Source organism: Neoarius graeffei, chromosome 24 (assembly GCF_027579695.1).
Source record: "Neoarius graeffei isolate fNeoGra1 chromosome 24, fNeoGra1.pri, whole genome shotgun sequence".
NCBI classification, from domain to species: Eukaryota; Metazoa; Chordata; class Actinopteri; order Siluriformes; family Ariidae; genus Neoarius; species Neoarius graeffei.
Window position 1 is genome coordinate 12421775 of NC_083592.1, and position 19583 is coordinate 12441357.

Consider the following 19583-nt stretch of genomic DNA (forward strand, 5'->3'; position numbering starts at 1 on the left):
AACAGATGGAATAAAGCCAGGTCTTGCCTGTGACACTGGCAGGAAGTGTAACTGAACCCAGTGTGTTAATCATCGTCTCTGTCTCCAGTTTAATCAGCCGTGACAGCTCAGGCATCAAACGATTTACCCTAAAGAGGCCGTCAATATGAATGTCACACTTTCCAGAGTTACAGGGGTCAAGTTCAACAAGGAAACATAATAACTGCACTGATTCTGAGGACCAAGAGGCCGAGCAAGATGCTGGAATTCACAAAATGGACGTGTGATCTGCACAGGATGAGACACAGAGCTGCAAATGATGACAAATACAGTAAAGCACCTTACACTCCTTATTTATGCAGTTACGCAATCAGCCAGTCATGTGGCAGCAGCACAATGCTGATACAGATCAAAAGTTTCAGTTCGTGTTCACGTCAAACTCTCTGGATCTCTGTGGCATGGATGTTGGTGCCAAATGGACTTCAAGAAACTGCCTGGGAATTTCACACACACAACAGTCTCTCGACAGCAGTTTGTCCAGAATGGTGCGAAAAAACAAAAAACATCCTGTAAGGTTCACGGAGGGTCTGCAGCTGAGATGAGAGAGATTAAAGAACAATCTGACTAGTTTGAGCTGACAGGAAGTCTACACTAACTCAGATAATCAATCTGTACGACCGTGGTGAGCAGAAAAGCATCTCAGAACGCACAGCATGTCAAAGCTTGAGGTGGATCAGCTCCAACAGCAGAAAATCATCAAGTTCCATTCCTGTCAGCCAAGGACAGGACTCTGACACGACCATGGGGACGGATTCACCAAAACGGGACAGGCGAAGGCTGGAGAACGACCAGGTGGTTTTCCTTTCCTCATCTTCAACTGAATGTATGTAATGACACTCCGACGAATTTGGAAATCTAATTTTGACTTTTTTTTTTTTAATATTAGTCTATATCAGCATTTGAATTCGGATTCAATCAAATTTAATTTCTGTTGAAACACATTAATGGATGCAGTTCAAATGTAGGTGTCATAACACATTTTAAACGGAGTCATGTGTAAAATTAAAAAATAAAAATTTCCAAAAGGATGATGAAGCGAAGCATTGCATTAAGCAAATAATAAAACACTTGGGATGTGCTGTTCAAGGAAAATAATCAACAGCCGGCTGGTGTGATGGATGACTGATTAGTTTTCTATTCCTGCACATCCTGAAGTGTTTTATTCCAATAATAATAATAATAATAATAATGACGACTTTCTATCTGATAATAGTGGCATTTGGAATATCCATAAAACATGACAGGGAAAAAAAATCATAAAATTGATTGACAACGCGCATCTGAGAGCACTTGTGGAGAGCAGCGATTGGCTGATGATTTGAATGACGGCACTTCCAGCCAATCAGAATATAATAATAATAATAATTATTATTATTATGACGACTTTCTATCTGATAATAGTGGCATTTGGAATATCCATAAAACATGACAGGGAAAAAAATCATAAAATTGTTTGACAACGCGCGTCTGAGAGCACTTGTGGAGAGCAGCGATTGGCTGATGATTTGAATGACGGTACTTCCAGCCAATCAGAATATAATAATAATAATAATAATTATTATTATTATTATTATTATTATTATTACGACGACTTTCTATCTGATAATAGTGGCATTTGGAATATCCATAAAACATGACAGGGAAAAAAAATCATAAATTGATTGACCGCGCATCTGAGAGCACTTGTGGAGAGCAGCGATTAGCTGATGATTTGAATGATGGTACTTCCAGCCAATCAGAATATAATTATAATAATAATAATAATAATAATTTATTATTATTATTATTATTATGACGACTTTCTATCTGATAATAGTGGCATTTGGAATATCCATAAAACATGACAGGGAAAAAAAATCATAAAATTGTTTGACAACGCGCATCTGAGAGCACTTGTGGAGAGCAGTGATTAGCTGATGATTTGAATGATGGTACTTCCAGCCAATCAGAATATAATAATAATAATAATAATAATAAATTATTATTATTATTATTATTATTATTATGACGACTTTCTATCTGATAATAGTGGCATTTGGAATATCCATAAAACATGACAGGGAAAAAAAATCATTAAATTGTTTGACAACGCGCATCTGAGAGCACTTGTGGAGAGCAGCGATTGGCTGATGATTTGAATGACGGTACTTCCAGCCAATCAGAATAGTACTCGGATGGCCCGTTCGCCAATACACACTGTAGCCGGGCTCAACCGGAAGTCGGAGGTAAAAGATGGCGGCGCTTATGAACGAGTTTAAGAATCACAGCGCAATTTGTTTACAATTTATCCAGTTATCCAGACATTTTCTGAACAACGCCAAAGTTTATTTTCTACTAAGTTTTCTACTCGCATTGACAGCCCGCTGTTCCGGAAATGAAGACTTTCAGAGAGACGAATTTCTGAAGAGGGAGTATTCGCTAACCAAGCCGTACCAAGGTAGGGGAATGAATCTGGTTGCTGTTTTGCCACCTGTTTTGCGATAAAATCCCGCCTCCTGTGTTGTGATTGGGCCAGTACTTCACACTCACATGCAGTTCTCCAAACAGCACGAACGTCTTAACGCTTCGAGCCAATCACAGGGCAAGAGGCAGAATATGGGTGGGATTTTAAAAACGTGTGCCTTTTTCGTTCTTAAACTTGGTGAGCTTTGAGTGCGATTTGTGACATGACTGTACATAATAAACACATCGAGAACAGCTAATTGAACAACTTTGTTTTCCGCATTTTTGTTTGTAAATGTAGCGTTTAAAATGTTTCTCAACTGATCCAACCACTAATTAAAAATAAATCCCATCAAGGCTGTCCTGTCCAGGAAAAGTGGCTTATTGGGTATCTTTAATGACACGTGACGTCATTCAGAATCAAATTTATTGTGATTGTATGGAATACCATGAAATTAAAAGCTTAGGCTTAAAGTGCAAGGACTACACAAAATAAAACATAACTTATTAAATATGACCAATAAAACAATCATTTATTTACTCATCACTTTTAATTGAGATGCCTTGGATTTGTTATTTTCAACCTTTTTTTTTTAATAATCAAAAAATAATTTATCAAGAATTAGTTGATCCATTTCAAATGTAGCTTAGTGTTTGGGGTTTTTTTCCACACCAGAAACAAGCTCTTTTGGAGAAAATCTTGTGTGCTAACCAGAGGAGGAAGTAAAAAAAAAAAATGCATGTGTTATTAGTGTTGTTCTACACTTAACTCTGTGACACACACATGCAGGTCTGGGCTCGTCAAGCTCGTCACACTGGGATTTATTGGGCAACGCCATGATCACACCCGAGTACGTTCGCCTGACTCCAGACCTGCAGAGCAGACAGGGTGCCGTGTGGAGTCGCATCGTGAGTACGCTTCGAATCGAATGTTCACACTCGAACATTCTGTCATGCTGTTCTTGGAAAATAATCAACGACAGGATAGTGTGATGAAATGGGGTTACAGTTACCAGCATGAATTTGATGATTTTTCTGTAACAGCACACTTTGACGTGTTTTATTTCTCTTATACTGCAGCAACTTGCCAATAATTCCAATTTCTACTTAACAGCGCTTTGTACTTTTTAAAAAAAAAAAAAGTCCATTTATAGTTATATTTAAACTGTATTGTTCCTGTTCTTTTGCATAACAGTGATCAGCAGTCATTCCCTCACCTCTCTGTTGTCTTATTACTCTACATGTGTACAACCCCGATTCCAAAAAAGTTGGGACAAAGTACAAATTGTAAATAAAAACAGAATGCAATGATGTGGAAGTTTCAAAATTCCATATTTTATTCAGAATAGAACATAGATGACATATCAAATGTTTAAACTGAGAAAATGTATCATTTAAAGAGAAAAATTAGGTGATTTTAAATTTCATGACAACAACACATTTCAAAAAAGTTGGGACAAGGCCATGTTTCCCACTGTGAGACATCCCCTTTTCTCTTTACAACAGTCTGTAAACGTCTGGGGACTGAGGAGACAAGTTGCTCAAGTTTAGGGATAGGAATGTTAACCCATTCTTGTCTAATGTAGGATTCTAGTTGCTCAACTGTCTTAGGTCTTTTTTGTCGTATCTTCCGTTTTATGATGCGCCAAATGTTTTCTATGGGTGAAAGATCTGGACTGCAGGCTGGCCAGTTCAGTACCCGGACCCTTCTTCTACGCAGCCATGATGCTGTAATTGATGCAGTATGTGGTTTGGCATTGTCATGTTGGAAAATGCAAGGTCTTCCCTGAAAGAGATGTCATCTGGATGGGAGCATATGTTGCTCTAGAACCTGGATATACCTTTCAGCAATTGATGGTGTCTTTCCAGATGTGTAAGCTGCCCATGCCACACACACTAATGCAACCCCATACCATCAGAGATGCAGGCTTCTGAACTGAGCGCTGATAACAACTTGGGTCGTCCTTCTCCTCTTTAGTCCGAATGACACGGCGTACCTGATTTCCATAAAGAACTTCACATTTTGATTCATCTGACCACAGAACAGTTTTCCACTTTGCCACAGTCCATTTTAAATGAGCCTTGGCCCAGAGAAGACGTCTGCGCTTCTGGATCATGTTTAGATACGGCTTCTTCTTTGAACTATAGAGTTTTAGCTGGCAACGGCGGATGGCACGGTGAATTGTGTTCACAGATAATGTTCTCTGGAAATATTCCTGAGCCCATTTTGTGATTTCCAATACAGAAGCATGCCTGTATGTGATGCAGTGCTGTCTAAGGGCCCAAAGATCACGGGCACCCAGTATGGTTTTCCGGCCTTGGCCCTTACGCACAGAGATTCTTCCAGATTCTCTGAATCTTTTGATGATATTATGCACTGTAGATGATGATATGTTCAAACCCTTTGCAATTTTACACTGTCAAACTCCTTTCTGATATTGCTCCACTATTTGTCGGCACAGAATTAGGGGGATTGGTGATCCGCTTCCCATCTTTACTTCTGAGAGCCGCTGCCACTCCAAGATGCTCTTTTTATACCCAGTCATGTTAATGACCTATTGCCAATTGACCTAATGAGTTGCAATTTGGTCCTCCAGCTGTTCCTTTTTTGTACCTTTAACTTTTCCAGCCTCTTATTGCCCCGTCCCAACTTTTTTGAGATGTGTTGCTGTCATGAAATTTCAAATGAGCCAATATTTGGCATGAAATTTCAAAATGTCTCATTTTCAACATTTGATATGTTGTCTATGTTCTATTGTGAACACTATCAGTTTTTGAGATTTGTAAATTATTGCATTCCGTTTTTATTTACAATTTGTACTTTGTCCCAACTTTTTTGGAATCAGGGTTGTATATACTCATCATTTTTCAATAACCTTTAATGATGACTGTAATTCTGTAAAATGTTATCACAGAAATAGTTTTGTATCATTTCTAGAGAAATCATTTCGTGTGTGTGTGTAGCCATTTTACATTCGAGACTGGGAGCTCCAGGTGCACTTTAAGATCCACGGCCAAGGCAAGAAGACCCTGAACGGTGATGGACTGGCGCTGTGGCTGACCAGAGAACGCATGCAGATAGGTACGTTGTTGTTGAAAGTATGATGGACATTGCTGTGGTGTGAGAAGAATGGACAGAAAGCGACCTTGACACATTTTTTTTTAACTTGTTATAAAAAAAAATAAGAGTAAATCCTTTTTCGCATCCTCTGTTTAAAGCTTCACCAAGTTTTTATGTGTAAACCAGAAGCTTCTGAATGCTGCTGTCTGTGCCGATTCGTTTCAGGCCCCGTGTTTGGGAACGTCAATCATTTCACCGGCCTTGGGATTTTTATCGACACGTATCCCAATCATGAAAATCAGCATGAGGTATATGATCTTAAAGTTTCTTCATCTCCTGTAATGGAATGATGCTTCATGTTTCATAAATATGCTTTTACTTCACCGTGTGATGGGGGTTTTATTCCGTTTGTTTGTTGTTGTTGTTGGTTTCTCTGTGCATAGAGGTATTTTCCATTTATTTCGGCGATGGTGGGAAATGGGAGCGTGGCGTACGACCACGATCAGGACGGAAGGAATGCAGATCTGGGTGGCTGCCAGGCCACTGTGCGTAACGTCGACTATGATACATTCGTCCTGGTCAGATACATGAAGAACACACTGACGGTAATCACACACACGGGTCATAAATCGGCCTTTCCACACACTGTACAGTTATCACGTCTGTGTTTTAATCTTGAATATGAATGAGGTTTTAGCAGCTGCTTTTTTTTCTCTTTTTTTTTTCTTTCTTCTCTGTATGCTGTACCTCTGTAGAGTGTTTGTACCCAAACTGCTGAAGAGTCCCACTGGGGGGCGTCATGTGACCAACAGATAATGCATGCTGTACTTGATATGCTGTATTTACAACCACAGCCGGTGTCTTAATTAATAAATAAATACACCAGTAATGTGCACTAAAAGGCACTTTACACAGTTCTCAGCTAAAAAAAAAAAAAAAGCTTTGCTGTGGCTGCTGAATGTATACACACACACACACACACACACACACACACACACACACACACACAGAGCACACTGCTGGGACACATGAGATAGACTGCAAATAGCGAGTGAAGATGTTCTGACAAATCGTGATGTTTAAAGTCATTAAATAACCAAAATGGTTCATTTTAAACCCCTTGTTCCACTACAGGTGATGATGGATATAGAAGGAGCGCATGAGTGGAAGGAGTGTGTGGAGATCCCAGGTGTCCACCTTCCTCAAGGGTATTATTTAGGAGCCTCATCGCTTACTGGAGATCTGTCAGGTTTGGATAGAGGATTTCTTTAAATTTCTCAAAAATTATAAGGTTTTTTGGCAGCGTCCGATTAACTCCTGTCTGATTCCACTGTCTGATTCGCTCCACTGTCTGATTCCACTGTGTGATTCTCTGATTCACTCCACTGTCTGACTCTCTCTCTGATTTGCTCCACTGTCTGATTTCACTGTCTGACTCTGTTTGATTCGCTCCACTTTCTGATTCCACTGTCTGATTCTCTGATTCACTCCACTGACTGACTCTCTCTCTGATTTGCTCCACTGTCTGACTCTCTCTGATTCGCGCCACTGTCTGATTCGCTCCACTGTCTGATTCTCTGATTTGCTCCACTTTCTGATTCCACTGTCTGATTCTCTGATTCGCTCCACTGACTGACTCTCTCTCTGATTTGCTCCACTGTCTGACTCTCTCTGATTCGCGCCACTGTCTGATTCGCTCCACTGTCTGATTCTCTGATTCGCTCCACTTTCTGATTCCACTTTCTGATTCTCTGATTCACTCCACTGACTGACTCTCTCTCTGATTTGCTCCACTGTCTGACTCTCTCTGATTCGCGCCACTGTCTGATTCGCTCCACTGTCTGATTCTCTGATTCGCTCCACTTTCTGATTCCACTGTCTGATTCTCTGATTCGCTCCACATTCTGATTCCACTGTCTGATTCTCTGATTCGCTCCACTGTCTGATTCCACTGTCTGATTCGCTCCACTCTCTGACTCCACTGTCTGACTCACTCCACTGTCTGATTCCACTGTCTGACTCGCCCCACTGTCTAATTCGCTCCACTCTCTGATTCTCTGATTTGCTCCACTGTCTGATTCGCGCCACTGTCTGATTCTCTGATTCGCTCCACTTTCTGATTCCACTGTCTGATTCTCTGATTCGCTCCACATTCTGATTCCACTGTCTGATTCTCTGATTCGCTCCACTGTCTGATTCCACTGTCTGATTCGCTCCACTCTCTGACTCCACTGTCTGATTCTCTGACTCGCTCCACTGTCTGACTCGCTCCACTGTCTGATTCCACTGTCTGACTCGCTCCACTGTCTAATTCGCTCCACTCTCTGATTCTCTGATTCGCTCCACTCTCTGACTCCACTGTCTGATTCTCTGACTCGCTCCACTGTCTGACTCGCTCCACTGTCTGATTCCACTGTCTGACTCGCTCCACTGTCTAATTCGCTCCACTCTCTGATTCTCTGATTTGCTCCACTGTCTGATTCGCGCCACTGTCTGATTCTCTGATTCGCTCCACTTTCTGATTCCACTGTCTGATTCTCTGATTCGCTCCACATTCTGATTCCACTGTCTGATTCTCTGATTCGCTCCACTGTCTGATTCCACTGTCTGATTCGCTCCACTCTCTGACTCCACTGTCTGATTCTCTGACTCGCTCCACTGTCTACTCGCTCCACTGTCTGATTCCACTGTCTGACTCGCTCCACTGTCTAATTCGCTCCACTCTCTGATTCTCTGATTTGCTCCACTGTCTGATTTGCTCCACTGTCTGATTCTCTGATTTGCTCCACTGTCTGATTTCACTGTCTGATTTCTCTGATTTGCTCCACTGTCTGATTCCCTGATTCGCTCCACTGTCTGATTCTCTGATTCGCTCCACTGTCTGATTCTCTGATTCGTTCCACTGTCTGACTCTCTCTGATTTGCGCCACTGTCTGATTCACTCCACTGTCTGATTCTCTGATTCACTCCACTGTCTGATTCTCTGATTCGCTCCACTGTCTGATTCCACTGTCTGACTCTCTCTGATTTGCGCCACTGTCTGATTCTCTGATTCACTCCACTGTCTGATTCTCTGATTCACTCCACTGTCTGATTCCACTGTCTGATTCTCTGATTCGCTCCACTGTCTGATTCCACTGTCTGATTCTCTGATTCGCTCCACTGTCTGATTCCACTGTCTGACTCTCTCTGATTTGCGCCACTGTCTGATTCACTTCACTATCTGACTCTCTCTGATTCACTTCACTGTCTTATTCGCTCCACTGTCTGATTCCACTGTCTGATTCTCTGATTTGCTCCACTGTCTGATTCCACTGTCTGACTCTCTCTGATTTGCACCACTGTCTGATTCGCTCCACTGTTGCCCCTTTTCCACCAAAGCAGTTCCAGGGCTGGTTCGGGGCCAGTGCTTAGTTTGGAACCGGGTTTTCTGTTTCCACTGACGACGAACTGGCTCTGGGGCCAGAAAAACGAACCGCTTACGTCAGCAGGGGGGGCGGAGTTGTTAAGATCAATAACAAGATCGCCATTTTTAAGCGACGAGAAGCAGCAGCTGTACAAACGTGAAGTCATTTATTATTATTGTTGTTGTTGCTGCTGCTGCTGCTTCTTCCGTGTTGTTTTTGCTTCGATATTCGCGGCAAGGTTTATGCAAACGTAGCGATGTAACTGATGTATATAGCGACATAACTGACGTATACAATGACGTAATGACGTGGCTTCCCTTAGCACCGCAAGCTATGGAAAAGTAAACTGGTTCTCAGCTGGCTCGCAGCTTGAACGACTTGTGAACCAGCACTGGCCCCGAACCAGCCCTGGAACTGATTTGGTGGAAAAGGGGTATGTCTGACTCGCTCTGATTCACTTCTCTGTCTGATTCGCTCCACTGTCTGATTCTCTGATTCGCTCCACTGTCTGACTCTCTCTGATTTGCGCCACTATCTGATTCTCTGATTCACTCCACTGTCTGATTCGCTCCACTGTCTGACTCTGTCTCTGATTCGCTCCACTGTCTGACTCTCTCTCTGATTCACTCCACTGTCTGATTTGCTCCACTGTCTGATTCTCTGATTCGCTCCACTGTCTGATTCGCTCCACTGTCTGACTCTCTCTCTGATTCACTCCACTGTCTGATTTGCTCCACTGTCTGATTCTCTGATTCGCTCCACTGTCTGATTTGCTCCACTGTCTGACTCTCTCTCTGATTTGCTCCACTGTCTGATTTGCTCCACTGTCTGACTCTCTCTCTGATTTGCTCCACTGTCTGATTTGCTCCACTGTCTGACTCTCTCTCTGATTCGCTCCACTGTCTGATTTGCTCCACTGTCTGACTCTCTCTCTGATTCGCTCCACTGTCTGATTTGCTCCACTGTCTGACTCTCTCTCTGATTCGCTCCACTGTCTGATTTGCTCCACTGTCTGACTCTCTCTCTGATTCGCTCCACTGTCTGATTTGCTCCACTGTCTGACTCTCTCTCTGATTCGCTCCACTGTCTGATTTGCTCCACTGTCTGACTCTCTCTCTGATTCGCTCCACTGTCTGATTTGCTCCACTGTCTGACTCTCTGTGATTCGCTCCACTGTCTGTCTCTCTGATTCGCTCCACTGTCTGATTCCACTGTCTGATTCTCTGATTCGCTCCACTGTCTGATTCCACTGTCTGACTCTCTCTGATTCGCTCCACTGTCTGACTCTCTCTCTGATTTGCTCCACTATCTGATTTCACTGTCTGACTCTCTCTGATTCGCGCCACTGTCTGATTCGCTCCACTGTCTGATTCTCTGATTCGCTCCATTGTCTGATTCCACTGTCTGACTCTCTCTCTGATTTGCGCCACTGTCTGATCCTCTGATTCGCTCCACTGTCTGATTCCACTGTCTGACTCTCTCTCTGATTCACTCCACTGTCTGATTCTCTGATTTGCTCCACTGTCTGACTCTCTCTCTGATTCACTCCACTGTCTGATTCGCTGCACTGTCTGACTCTCTCTCTGATTTGCTCCACTGTCTGACTCTCTCTCTGATTTGCTCCACTGTCTGATTTCACTGTCTGACTCTCTCTGATTCGCGCCACTGTCTGATTCGCTCCACTGTCTGATTCCACTGTCTGACTCTCTCTCTGATTTGCGCCACTGTCTGATCCTCTGATTCGCTCCACTGTCTGATTCCACTGTCTGACTCTCTCTTTGATTCACTCCACTGTCTGATTCGCTGCACTGTCTGACTCTCTCTCTGATTCACTCCACTGTCTGATTCGCTGCACTGTCTGACTCTCTCTCTGATTTGCTCCACTGTCTGACTCTCTCTCTGATTTGCTCCACTGTCTGACTCTCTCTCTGATTTGCTCCACTGTCTGACTCTCTCTCTGATTTGCTCCACTGTCTGACTCTCTCTCTGATTTGCTCCACTGTCTGACTCTCTCTCTGATTCGCTCCACTGTCTGATTTGCTCCACTGTCTGACTCTCTCTCTGATTCGCTCCACTGTCTGACTCTCTCTCTGATTCACTCCACTGTCTGATTTGCTCCACTGTCGGACTCTCTCTATGATTCGCTCCACTGTCTGATTTGCTCCACTGTCGGACACTCTCTCTGATTCGCTCCACTGTCTGATTCCACTGTCTGACATTTGCTCCACTGTCTGATTCTCTGATTCGCTCCGCTGTCTGATTCTCTGATTCGCTCCACTGTCTGATTCCACTGTCTGACTCTCTCTCTGATTCACTCCACTGTCTGATTCTCTGATTTGCTCCACTGTCTGATTCCACTGTCTGATTCTCTCATTCGCTCCACTGTCTGATTCCACTGTCTGACTCTCTCTCTGATTTGCTCCACTGTCTGACTCTCTCTCTGATTCGCTCCACTGTCTGATTCGCTCCACTGTCTGATTCTCTCTCTGATTCACTCCACTGTCTGATTTCACTGTCTGACTCTCTCTCTGATTTGCTCCACTGTCTGACTCTCTCTCTGATTCGCTCCACTGTCTGATTTGCTCCACTGTCTGACTCTCTCTCTGATTCGTTCCACTGTCTGATTCTCTGATTTGCTCCACTGTCTGATTCCACTGTCTGATTCTCTGATTTGCTCCACTGTCTGACTCTCTCTGATTCGCTCCACTGTCTGACTCTCTCTCTGATTCGCTCCACTGTCTGATTCGCTCCACTGTCTGACTCTCTCTCTGATTCGCTCCACTGTCTGATTTGCTCCACTGTCTGACTCTGATTCGCTCCACTGTCTGATTTGCTCCACTGTCGGACTCTCTCTCTGATTCGCTCCACTGTCTGATTTGCTCCACTGTCTGATTCCACTGTCTGACTCTCTCTCTGATTCGCTCCACTGTCTGATTCTCTGATTCGCTCCGCTGTCTGATTCTCTGATTCGCTCCACTGTCTGATTCCACTGTCTGACTCTCTCTCTGATTCACTCCTGTCTGATTCTCTGATTTGCTCCACTGTCTGATTCCACTGTCTGATTCTCTGATTTGCTCCACTGTCTGACTCTCTCTGATTCGCTCCACTGTCTGACTCTCTCTCTGATTCGCTCCACTGTCTGATTCGCTCCACTGTCTGACTCTCTCTGATTCGCTCCACTGTCTGACTCTCTCTCTGATTCGCTCCACTGTCTGATTCCACTGTCTGACTCTCTCTCTGATTCGCTCCACTGTCTGATTCTCTGATTCGCTCCGCTGTCTGATTCTCTGATTCGCTCCACTGTCTGATTCCACTGTCTGACTCTCTCTCTGATTCACTCCACTGTCTGATTCTCTGATTCGCTCCACTGTCTGATTCCACTGTCTGACTCTCTCTCTGATTCACTCCACTGTCTGATTCCACTGTCTGACTCTCTCTCTGATTCACTCCACTGTCTGATTCTCTGATTTGCTCCACTGTCTGATTCCACTGTCTGATTCCACTGTCTGACTCTCTCTCTGATTCGCTCCGCTGTCTGATTCTCTGATTCGCTCCACTGTCTGACTCTCTCTCTGATTTGCTCCACTGTCTGATTCCACTGTCTGATTCCACTGTCTGACTCTCTCTGATTCGCTCCACTGTCTGACTCTCTCTGATTTGCTCCACTGTCTGACTCTCTCTCTCTGATTTCACTGTCTGACTCTCTCTGATTCGCGCCACTGTCTGACTCTCTCTCTGATTTCACTGTCTGACTCTCTCTGATTCGCGCCACTGTCTGACTCTCTCTCTGATTTGCTCCACTGTCTGACTCTCTCATTCGCTCCACTGTCTGATTCCACTGTCTGACACTCTCTCTGATTCGCTCCACTGTCTGATTCCACTGTCTGACTCTCTCTCTGATTCGCTCCACTGTCTGATTCCACTGTCTGACTCTCTCTCTGATTCACTCCACTGTCTGATTCCACTGTCTGATTCTCTGATTCACTCCACTGTCTGATTCCACTGTCTGACTCTCTCTGATTCGCTCCACTGTCTGACTCTGATTCGCTCCACTGTCTGATTCGCTCCACTGTCTGACTCTCTCTCTGATTTGCTCCACTGTCTGATTTCACTGTCTGACTCTGTGATTCGCGCCACTGTCTGATTCGCTCCACTGTCTGATTGTCTGATTCCACTGTCTGACTCTCTCTCTGATTTGCGCCACTGTCTGATCCTCTGATTCGCTCCACTGTCTGATTCCAGTGTCTGATTCTCTGATTTGCTCCACTGTCTGATTCCACTGTCTGATTCTCTGATTCGCTCCACTGTCTGATTCCACTGTCTGGCTCTCTCTCTGATTTGCTCCACTGTCTGATTTCACTGTCTGACTCTCTCTGATTCGCGCCACTGTCTGATTCGCTCCACTGACTCTCTCTCTGATTTGCTCCACTGTCTGACTCCACTGTCTGATTTGCTCCACTGTCTGATTCCACTGTCTGACTCTCTCTCTGATTCGCTCCACTGTCTGACTCTGATTCGCTCCACTGTCTGACTCTCTCTCTGATTTGCTCCACTGTCTGATTTCACTGTCTGACTCTGTGATTCGCGCCACTGTCTGATTCGCTCCACTGTCTGATTGTCTGATTCCACTGTCTGACTCTCTCTCTGATTTGCGCCACTGTCTGATCCTCTGATTCGCTCCACTGTCTGATTCCAGTGTCTGATTCTCTGATTTGCTCCACTGTCTGATTCCACTGTCTGATTCTCTGATTCGCTCCACTGTCTGATTCCACTGTCTGGCTCTCTCTCTGATTTGCTCCACTGTCTGATTTCACTGTCTGACTCTCTCTGATTCGCGCCACTGTCTGATTCGCTCCACTGACTCTCTCTCTGATTTGCTCCACTGTCTGACTCCACTGTCTGATTCCACTGTCTGACTCTCTCTCTGATTCGCTCCACTGTCTGACTCTCTCTCTGATTTGCGCCACTGTCTGATTCTCTGATTCGCTCCACTGTCTGACTTCACTGTCTGATTCGCTCCACTGTCTGACACGCTCCACTGTCTGACGCGCTCCACTGATTTACTCTGCCCATATCATCCTGCCAAATTATGTGTCTAATTGCTTCATTTCTCATGTCTGACTGATGGCAGATAACCATGACCTGATCTCCCTCAAGCTGTTTGAGCTGACAGTGGAGAGAACTCCTGAGGAACTGGAGAACGAACAGGAGGTGACGATACCCAGCGTGGACTACCGAGAGATTCCCGGTAACAAACATTAACACCGTGTATAATAACTAAAGGCAACGTTAGTGACATTTTAACACGACTGATCTAGAGCCGTGCCATATGTGCCCCGAGCCCTGTCTGTGTTGAGTTCCCATTAAAATTTAATTTTAACAGAGAGATGAAGAAATGGAAATGAAACTCAGCACCACAGTTTCACCCTATTTTAAGATTCTGATGAAGCAGGAACATCGAGCAGCTGAGGACATTTTTGTTGCTTCCAAGTAAAGAAGTATTTTCGATGTGAATGTGCACTGTCATATATCATTGATAGTTTAAAGATCATATCCTCAGCTTAAAATGGGTGCAGAGTAATTCCAGTGTAGCACACTGTAGAGTGGCCATGAGAGCAGCTGTCACTCTTTCTGTTGCAGTGGAGGTGGTGGATGAAGGTATGAGCATGCTCACGCGCCTCTTCCTGTTCCTTTTCTGTGTGGTCGGCCTTGTGGTGTTCATCGTGGCGATTCTCTTCATCTACGCTCGCTGGAAGGAGCGCAGTCGCAAGCGCTTCTATTGAGTTTTGTGTTCTGATTTTTTTTTTTTTCCTCCTCACTGCTGCATCTAACTGATGTTACCTCTGATACCGAAGAGCCATACTAGAGAGAGAGAGAGAGAGAGAAACCCATCCTCGTCTTGATCCTCTCATTCATCTACTAAAGTTCATAGGATATTTGAATATTACTACAGAAAGAACAATTGTGTGTGTGTGTGTTCAAGATCTGTTCCTTGATTTGGACATAAATATTAGAGACCTAAATAGGCAGCTACTACTGAAGCATATTTTCTTTTTGGTTTTCTATGTTGGGGGGGGGGGACAAATCACAATCGTGAATTTATTCTTTAAATAAATAATGAATAAAGGTAATGCTTGTCATTCAAACCCAGCTGAATGCAAACTTGGCAAATTATTCTTCAAGAATCCTGACACAGGAATGAGTTTCGTTGCAGGAAAACACGAAGGATTTTGCTCAATAATTAAATCTGCCTCGTTCATCCGCTTCATTTAATTTAGAGAGAGGCCTGATGGTGCTGCGTATAAAACTAAATCAGGTATCAATGTCTTTATATATCTATAAATTCACGCATGCGTGCGCGCGCGCACACTCACCGTGATGTTAAACAAGCTGAACCGTGTTGACGTCTGTCAAAGATGTACTTCAGGACGTTTTTGTTTTTTTAGGTCCTTTTGAGCCATTTTAATACAAAAGACACCATATGTTCAATGTGCTGGATGGAAGGATTCGTGTTAAATGAGTGTAACTGGCACGGATTCATATCAGCTTTGTCTGATTTGAGTTTAACTAATGGTTGCGTTTCGGTGCCACATACTAAACACGCCCTTCCTGCTTTTTCAGCCTTAAACTGTAGGCGATAGCGTTTACCACAAAGATAAAAATGAATAATATCAATAGTAGCAATCTTTTGAAGTTTAGTTGGGTTGGGGATATATATAATTTTTTTTTTTTTTTTTTAAATAAAGTCTGTGAATAGTAATGCACTGAATTCCAGAGTCATACTCGGTTATTGTTTCATTTTTGTTTATACTCCAGCGATTGGAGTCCGTGATTAATGAACATAACAGTGATAAAATGCTGTTAGAAATTCATAGCCTGAAAGTGTTTTTTTGTTAATTTGAGCTTTGAACGGAACAAAAACATTTTTGCTGCTTCATTTGAACTTTTTTTTTTTTTAGATTTTAATTATTTCCTTTTTCCTGTTCTTTGGTCCTGCTGTAATCTGATCTTCCTTTAAAATGCATCTTTAACCTGTTTTAAATCAGTTAATCACTGAACGGAAAAACTAAGCATGCCCAATTTCGTTTTCTCTGTTCACTGGAAATGACGCTGGCTTATTATTATGGGTTTTGCATATGTATTTTTGTTTTTTTTGAGAAGGGACTTGTGGTGTGTGGGATTTGCTGGATTAAAGGGGTCTTTAATTTAAAATTAAATTATGTCTTGAACTTTCTATAGAATATTAAATGAATTACACACATTGAACCTCTAATTCAAGGTCTTATTTTGAAATCACAAAAATGCTGAACGAGAAATGTCATTTCACAAAAGAAAGGATATTTGGGGTAAAGAAATGAAATAAAAACAGTTCCTGGTGGCAAACTTTGGTCTCCGTCAAAGTCAAGTTTCACGTATCTTATAACTACACGAGTCGCCAGCTGTGATTCAGCTGTCAGATCATTTTGTCCTAATGTTTATTAGAATATTCTAAATAAACAAATAAGCCATTTTTCATAATCTGAAATGTCTGTGTGTCTTATTTTGAACACGAGTGTCAGCAGGGACGAGCATCTTCAGGATCCTGTAGACAAAGTTGATTAATTTTGAAAATGAGCATTATGGAAATGTCTGCGTAACCATTCCTACAATTAGAAATGTTGCGTCATCGTTGAAGGAACATTTAACATACTTCTTCCACACATTTCTGCATCATTTCTTTGTGGAAATCCCCCGCTGGCCAAAAGGCGAAGTCAGTCTGTCCATCCATCCATCCCGGAAAGGGATCTCACCTCAGTGTTTCCCACAGACCAGGTAGCAATTTGTGGTGCTCCACTGTGCCAATGAGGGAATCGTGCGCGGTGGTGTCGTGGCGGTCGGTGGAGTCGGTCATTGGGGTGTATGCAAAGTGTTTACAGCGGGCGGTGTTCAAACACACAGTATTTTTCTTCAGAGTCACCTGCTGGGACTATTTTAAAGCTACAAGAAGCATTTGAGATTATTCAGTTTAATCTAAATTCTTTTAAGTTCTTTACAAGAAGACAGCTAAAACAATTTTTACCAGAACCCTGCCTGGTTTCATTCCTCGACCCAACTTTACATTACAGGGCAGGCCATTAGTTTGCTGGGCTTGATGTTGGTGGAAAACATGTCTTTTAAATTTATGAAAATTACTGACCAAAATTGAAGTTTTTTACCTTAGTTTTTTGCCTTTTTGGTGGCAATCTTTCAATCATTCTTTAGTTTACATTCAAGGAATAAATTGCAAAAAAACAAGCTGGAGGTTTTTATTTTAAATATTGAACTCAACACTTACCTCAACCAATACTAAAATGAAATAAATAGTATAGTGTAACAACAAAATAATAATAAAATATCATAATTAGATGTAAGAAACCACTTAAGGTAACACCAAGGCAACTAACAATAATGAAAAAGCATTACCCTAATTGGTGCCAAGCCTGCATGCCCTATCAGAACATTTAATTCTGCGTGGCTTCCTGAAAAAAACCTCAAGTGCCCTATCGTAAGGGAAGTCATTGGGTTCGGGACCATTTATGGAGATTTGTAAGCAGGCTGCCAGGTGTTCCCCTTGGAGCCTATGCCTGAGGTCTGTTTTAATCTATGGATAAAAAAGTACATTTTCATCATCAAAGCACTAAAAATTTCCATTACATCAAAAAAATATACAAAGGAATACTGAATTTCTTTGTGCTTACCCTATTCATAGCTGAGAAATCCCGCTCGCAATTCAGAAAAAACTTTTCAATACTCATCTGGGTTAAAGCAGCAAACATTGAGAGTCAATGAAATTATAATAGTCAAATAAATACGAAGTTATTATTAGCCTATGGGCATCCTACAGTAGCCTCTATCAACTACCGCATTGTTTCTTAAAATATTCAGATTTTATGCTTCAGATAGCATCAACTATGCATCCCCGCGAGTATAACAACATTTTATTTAGGCTAGTGGGAAATCCTTATTTATTGTGAATGTCAAGCCATTATTAATAACTTGCATGAATGCTGAAGCGGGATAAACGGGATAATGCAATAAGGCCGGTTCCTCGCGTCAAGCTGCTACTGTATGCATCAAAATTGGTTTATAGCCTGACTCAGGGATGTCCGTTTCCTGTAAGCCAAGAAGGCTATGATAAAGCTCATCACGAGCACGACGTAGGCTACCTTTTAAAATAAGGGGTCGGGAGGCGAATCGGGAAGGCTGCGTTATTTTTAATTAGCCTAACAGGCCTACTTGCAGTCCGGTGTCATGGTCTGAATTTACCACCAGTCTGAATTTACCAGGTAAATTTAAACTGCAGCAGCCACGGTCTAACCTTACCACAGTATAAATTTACCAACTTGGTATAATTGGGCCTCGTCTGAATTTACCAGCCTAATATGAGATTTATGTTCATACTTGAATTATTTACACTTTATCTTGATGAATATTGGTTTGTTTAAGTAAGACTCCTCATGATTATAATAATTTAGTTATTCTCTCAAATTTACCAACTTGGTATAATTAGACTGCTGTTATTGGACCTAGTCAGAATTTACCAGCCCAATATGACAGGAGATTTATGATCATACTTGATCCACAAATAAATTATTTTCACTTTATCTTGATGAATATTGATTTGAGTGAGACTCATCATGATTATAATATAGTTATTCTGTCAAATTTACCAACCTGGTATAATTAGACTCCTGTCATTGGACCTAGTCAGAATTGGGTCATCTTTCTTTTGAAAATGGCGAATCGCTGGTCTCGTGCCTCTTTGGACTGTGTGTTTTGCTGATCTTCATTTTGTGACTGGGAAATGATTGTTTCCTCACCCATATTCAACAGCTTGTCTACTGATAATCAAATCTCACAATTGTAGTCACAATTCGTGTTCTGTTAGTCCACAAATGTGTTGAAATGCTCGGTCCAAAATCGCAGCAAGAAATGGTAAATTTAGACTTCCCGAAAGTTAACCAGAAAAAAAAAAAAAATATCGGTCTGCGCATGCACATGGTAAATTTATACCAGCGCACGATCAGACCGTGACACCCGTCATATGCGCAACGGCAGGCCTGTATATACACCTCTCCGTCTCTCTCCGTCTCTGTGTGTGGGTGCGCATGCGCGTGAACGAGAAGAAAGAGCACTATGAATGAACGGAACGATACGCAATGGATTTTTTTTTTCTTCAAAATAGCGAGTCTGATTGTGTGGCGATAGGAATCCATTGTGTGGCGCTGCGCAACACAATGGTCTATGTATGGGAAACCCTGCACCTTCTGAAATCAACTTCTCTCACAATTTTTGGAGGAATTTAACAAAACTTGGCAAAAGGCTTTGTTATCGGACAGTAATACGTATATTGCAATTTCATTTGCAATATATTGTTGCGCGGGATATTGTGTTCTCAGAGCACTTTTATATTGTAGTGTTGTAGCACCTGTCTGACCACTTCCTGACTGAGAAGATGTGGAGCTAACTTTTAAAAAATAGCTCTAATATAGAAAAAGAACAGTATTTTATGGAGGAATCTCATGGATAATACAGTAATTTTCAACAAATTCAACTTCAAAACTATTGAAAAGTGTACAACACTAGTGTTATTTTTTGTACTGTAGTACACTAGT

General features: G+C 42.4%; 1 protein-coding gene across 1 annotated transcript; it reads left to right on the plus strand.

Moving 5' to 3' along the window:
- The first annotated feature begins 2255 nt into the window (after window positions 1–2255).
- On the plus strand, window positions 2256–16467 carry lman2lb (lectin, mannose-binding 2-like b). Its single transcript, XM_060906699.1, has 8 exons — window positions 2256–2476; window positions 3272–3390; window positions 5446–5563; window positions 5768–5850; window positions 5986–6147; window positions 6677–6791; window positions 14081–14197; window positions 14590–16467. The coding sequence occupies exons 1-8, from the start codon at window positions 2272–2274 to the stop codon at window positions 14730–14732; spliced, it is 1062 nt and encodes a 353-aa protein (XP_060762682.1). The 5' UTR covers window positions 2256–2271; the 3' UTR covers window positions 14733–16467.
- Window positions 16468–19583: the final 3116 nt, after the last annotated feature.